The sequence below is a fragment of the Nansenia antarctica genome, assembly GCF_963989245.1.
Source record: "Nansenia antarctica genome assembly, chromosome: 19".
NCBI lineage: Eukaryota > Metazoa > Chordata > Actinopteri > Argentiniformes > Microstomatidae > Nansenia > Nansenia antarctica.
In genome coordinates this window covers 22,272,824-22,277,265 of record NC_137692.1, presented here as the reverse complement: position 1 = coordinate 22,277,265, position 4,442 = coordinate 22,272,824, and the positions used below count along the sequence as shown (strand labels likewise).

General features: G+C 45.2%; 1 protein-coding gene across 1 annotated transcript; it reads left to right on the top strand.

The window, feature by feature from the left end:
* Positions 1-1,527: 1,527 nt before the first annotated feature.
* Positions 1,528-3,781, top strand: sst1.2 (somatostatin 1, tandem duplicate 2; the record flags this gene model as incomplete). The annotated part of the gene is made up of 2 exons (XM_080548835.1): positions 1,528-1,674; positions 3,538-3,781. The coding sequence occupies 2 exons, from the start codon at positions 1,528-1,530 to the stop codon at positions 3,745-3,747; spliced, it is 357 nt and encodes a 118-aa protein (XP_080404961.1). The 3' UTR covers positions 3,748-3,781.
* Positions 3,782-4,442: the final 661 nt, after the last annotated feature.

The window sequence follows — 4,442 nt, the reverse complement described above, 5'->3', positions numbered from 1 at the left end:
ATAATTAAATTAAGATTATAAAACCCCATCTTTTTAATATTGCATTTAAGTTACAAAATAATTAAATTAAGATGATATAATGATTAAAGCACTGAGCTGCAACGTTTGCAGGAAAAGCGCTATACAAATAAAGTTATTATTATTATTATTATTTATGTCTGTGTTTGGTTCTAGACCAGCATGACCACAAGGTAGCAGTGAAGAGCTACAGAATGATGTTGCAACTTATGACAGGCATGCTACGCAAATAAGCATAACTGAAATAACTGTCATAGCAACATAGGTATACCTTCATATTGAGTCTATGAAATGAATAATTTGGTGTCATTTCAAGAAATGTGATTTAATAGTTTGTCTGAATGATATCAGTCAGGCAGTTACAGTTTGTATACAAATACACAGTACACCCTTACACAATACGCAAACGCACATTAAGCAAATGCAACAGTATGTTATAATAACTGAACAATTGAAAACAAACTCTGATTTTTATATTTGATGTGCGAAAGCTAACAAGGAGAACCTACTCTAATCAAAGTCAAGAGAAGAAAGTAGACAATTTAGATACAAGTTTATTCACGGCGCCGGGTGTGCTCAGTCACAGGGAGACAGAACGCACACAGTATGTTGTTCACAGTGCCTCTTATAGGCGATAGTTGATGATCAAGCAAACATACAAATCATAACCATTGACAAGGCTCCAGTCCGCTCTGTCTTGTTGACCAGAAAGTACGACAAAAGTACGTTTGACTCTGCCCCCATCCCATCCCATAAGGAGTTGGTTGTCATGGCAACAAAGTTACCACCCGACCCTGTTCCGTCCTAAATATACTGACCTCTTGACCCATGCTCTACCTACACTGGTCCCCAGTCAAAGTTGCATGCTGCAAGGTACTGTAGATGGCAGAGCCATGAGACAGAGAGGGTGAATCAGTGTCTGTCTGTTGTAATCAAAGTCAAGATGTGGTTAATTAATTAATTCCACTTAAAACCCATTATAACACTCTTTTGTAATGCAGTGTTCCATGATGTCATCCCCTTGTTTTATTTTTCCTCTCCTATCAACCACGCTGCTTCCTGTTTTAACAGGCTTTTTATTATACAGACATTTTCGGGTTGTATTTGATTTAGGCTAGTGGTGGGGGGTGCTGAATCCATATTGGCTAATTGTTTCATTGTTTGGGCCTCCATTTAAAATCAATAAGTCCCCTCGGAGCTGCCTTTGTGACAGAATGACTGAACAAAGAGAAGCGCTGAGTGTTCTAAGTGGTTTTACGACTGGGAATTCCATCATCGCCGGGCCGACAGGGGGGGGGTGGGACACCGACACGCCTCTGACAGGTGACCTGTCACTCACCCGAGGGCCGAGTGACGCTGCCCGAGAGGGGCTTTAAAAAGAGTCCCACCGAACCCAGATCACCAGAACCACCAGCATCATCACCTCATCTGTTACTCTGTTCCAGCCCAGCAGCCCCTCAGTCATCCCTCAACTCCAGCTCAGCTCTCTCTCCCAACCTCTCTGTCGTGATGAAATTCTGCCAGCTCCACTGTGCCTTGGCCCTCCTGGGCTTGGCTCTGGCCCTCTGCAGCCAGGGCGCCGCCTCGCAGCCCGACCTGGACCTCCGCAGCCGCAGACTCCTACAGAGAGCCCGCGCCGCCGGCCTGGCCACACAGGTGAGCAGCCGCCATCATCATCATCATCATCATCATCATCATCGTCGTCATCACCGTCACATAGCTTATTACACTGCTAGGGAAACAACAACAGCATGCATTTACATTTACATTTACATTGTTGGGGCATTTAGCCAAAGACGCTTTATTCCAAAGCGACTTACATATACAATCGATTCATTTATCTAAGGAAGTGAATCGTCAGTTCACCGGTTTCTAGCAGGAAGAGTGGTCTAGCTCAGGGCCAGCTGGGGCCACTGGCAGTCGTCGTGAAAAAGCTGAAGAGGAGAGACAGTACAGGGGGGACACTGAAGAGACAGTACAAGGGGGACACTGAAGAGACAGTACAAGGGGGGGGGGGCAGTAGAGTCTTAGGAGACACAGTAGAGGGGGAAGCAGGTGCCTCAGGAGACACAGTGCTGGGGGGGGTGGTGGTAATGTCTCAGGAGGAGCAGTTAAGGTGTAACCTGAAGAGATGGAGGTCTTCAGTCTCCAATGCATTGAACTGTAGAGTACATGACTAGTACATGCATTGTACACAGTGCTAGAATGCAATAATTGTACAATGCACATTACTCAGTGTAGTCAGCTCACACAGCAATTCGGAAAACACTTTCAACAACAATGACCAATCGCGGTATGTACCATAGCGGTAAGTTTCCTAAAACACAGTTACGGTACTGTAACACAATGGCTAGTATACCACGACATACAAATCCGCCAGATTTGACAGCTCTTTGTCTATGGTCGGGTGTGCCTCATCAGAAACAACATATTTATGTAGACAGAGAGGGCTCTCTTGTCAGCAGCTAGAGGTGCAATAACTGGAGTGATGAAGTAAGTCATTTTCTGAAGTAATTCGGACTTGGTCAGGTCACAGTTCGATTGACAATGGGGCTGTCACTCTCCAGCGTGAGCGTGTGTGTGTCCCATCATGTGTTCAGTCTCATCCACGTCTGTCTATCACAGCGCCAGGTGACTAGAGATGACACCGAAGGGTCTGTTGTGAAATGTTAATAGGAGACTGGACTCAAATAGAGGCTGATACATTTCTCATTTATACACAGACAGGAGACCAACAGTCTGAGTGCCACTTTCTGACACCGGCTGTAATGATTCACTCACTTTGCTGACGGTTGAAGTCATTGACAGTTCATTTTGATTTGTGCCAACAACAAAAAAACATTTTGAACGTTTTCTGTTTTTACAACAAAATATTTTCTACCAAATGTTTTTTGTATACCTCTCTGTTATCTGTTGATGGAAAACCAAACTCTCCTCATATCTCTGTCTACCCATCCACTTCTCCATCAGTCTGTCTCTCTGAGTGTGCTGCTGCTAGACTTTCATTCTCTGCACATAATTGAAATGAAAATGAGCAATGATTACATTTGTGTGTGTCTGTCTGTCTGTGTGTCTGTCTGTCTGTATCTGTGTCTGTCTGTGTGTATGTCTGTCTGTCTGTGTGTCTGTATCTGTGTGTGTGTGTCTGTCTGTATCTGTGTGTGTGTGTGTGTGTGTGTGTGTGTGTGTGTGTGTGTGTCTGTGTGTCTGTCTGTCTGTATCTGTGTGTGTGTGTGTGTGTGTGTGTGTGTGTGTGTGTCTGTCTGTCTATATCTGTGTCTGTCTGTGTGTCTGTCTGTCTGTCTGTCTGTGTGTCTGTATCTGTGTGTGTGTGTCTGTCTGTATCTGTGTGTCTGTGTCTGTCTGTGTGTGTGTCTGTCTGTATCTGTGTGTGTCTGTCTGTCTGTATGTGTGTGTGTGTGTGTGTGTGTGTGTGTGTGTGTCTGTCTGTATCTGTGTGTGTGTGTGTGTGTGTGTGTGTCTGTCTGTCTGTCTGTCTGTCTGTCTGTGGTGCTGCAGGAATGGAGTAAGCGAGCGGTGGAGGACATGCTATCCCAGCTGGCCCTGCCCGAGGTGGAGGCCCAGGAGAGCGAGGTGTCCACCGCAGGGGCCAAAGACGACCTCCGTGTGGCGCTAGAGCGCTCCGTGGACAGCCCCAACAACCTGCCCCCACGCGAGCGCAAAGCCGGCTGCAAGAACTTCTACTGGAAGGGCTTCACCTCCTGCTGAGGCTCCGCCCACCTTTATGACATCATGCTGCCAATCACTCCTATGTACCCCTACATTCCCTTGTTGACTTGCACCTGACTAATGCATACAATCAACAGTAGCTGTGTCTGACAAATTCATGGAAATCAAAGAGAAATAATGTATCTGTCTAATTTATGAAATAAAGCGAAAATCATTTAATTTGTTTTACTGTACTATTTTGGGAGTGAATGACTGTTGGTTGACATGCGATTCGTTCATAGATTACTTCTGACTCTGAGTATGACAAAACGACACCACATTGACAAATATTTTTGGTCACACTCAACTTTACGACTGACATAAGCCTCTGAGTGACATATGTATATATTTATTTAACATCTGTGTGTGGAATTGAATAATGTCACCAGGATAGCTGACACACACACACACACACACACACACACACACACACACACACACTGCTCTCGTTGACTACTGTGGTGGAGTATTTGGGGTAAAATGAGATGCCTGGGCCACATTACCATGATTATAGCTAATTAGCGGCCACAAAGGGATACTTCCGTCCTGTTTAATACCCGAGGAGACACTTGCGTAATGACGCGATTAAGAGTGACACCGGAGAGAGGAAAAAACAATCTGTTCTCCGTCCTAATGGAGAAAGCCACAGAATTAAGAGATGGCACCGGTTCAAACACACACACACACACACACAC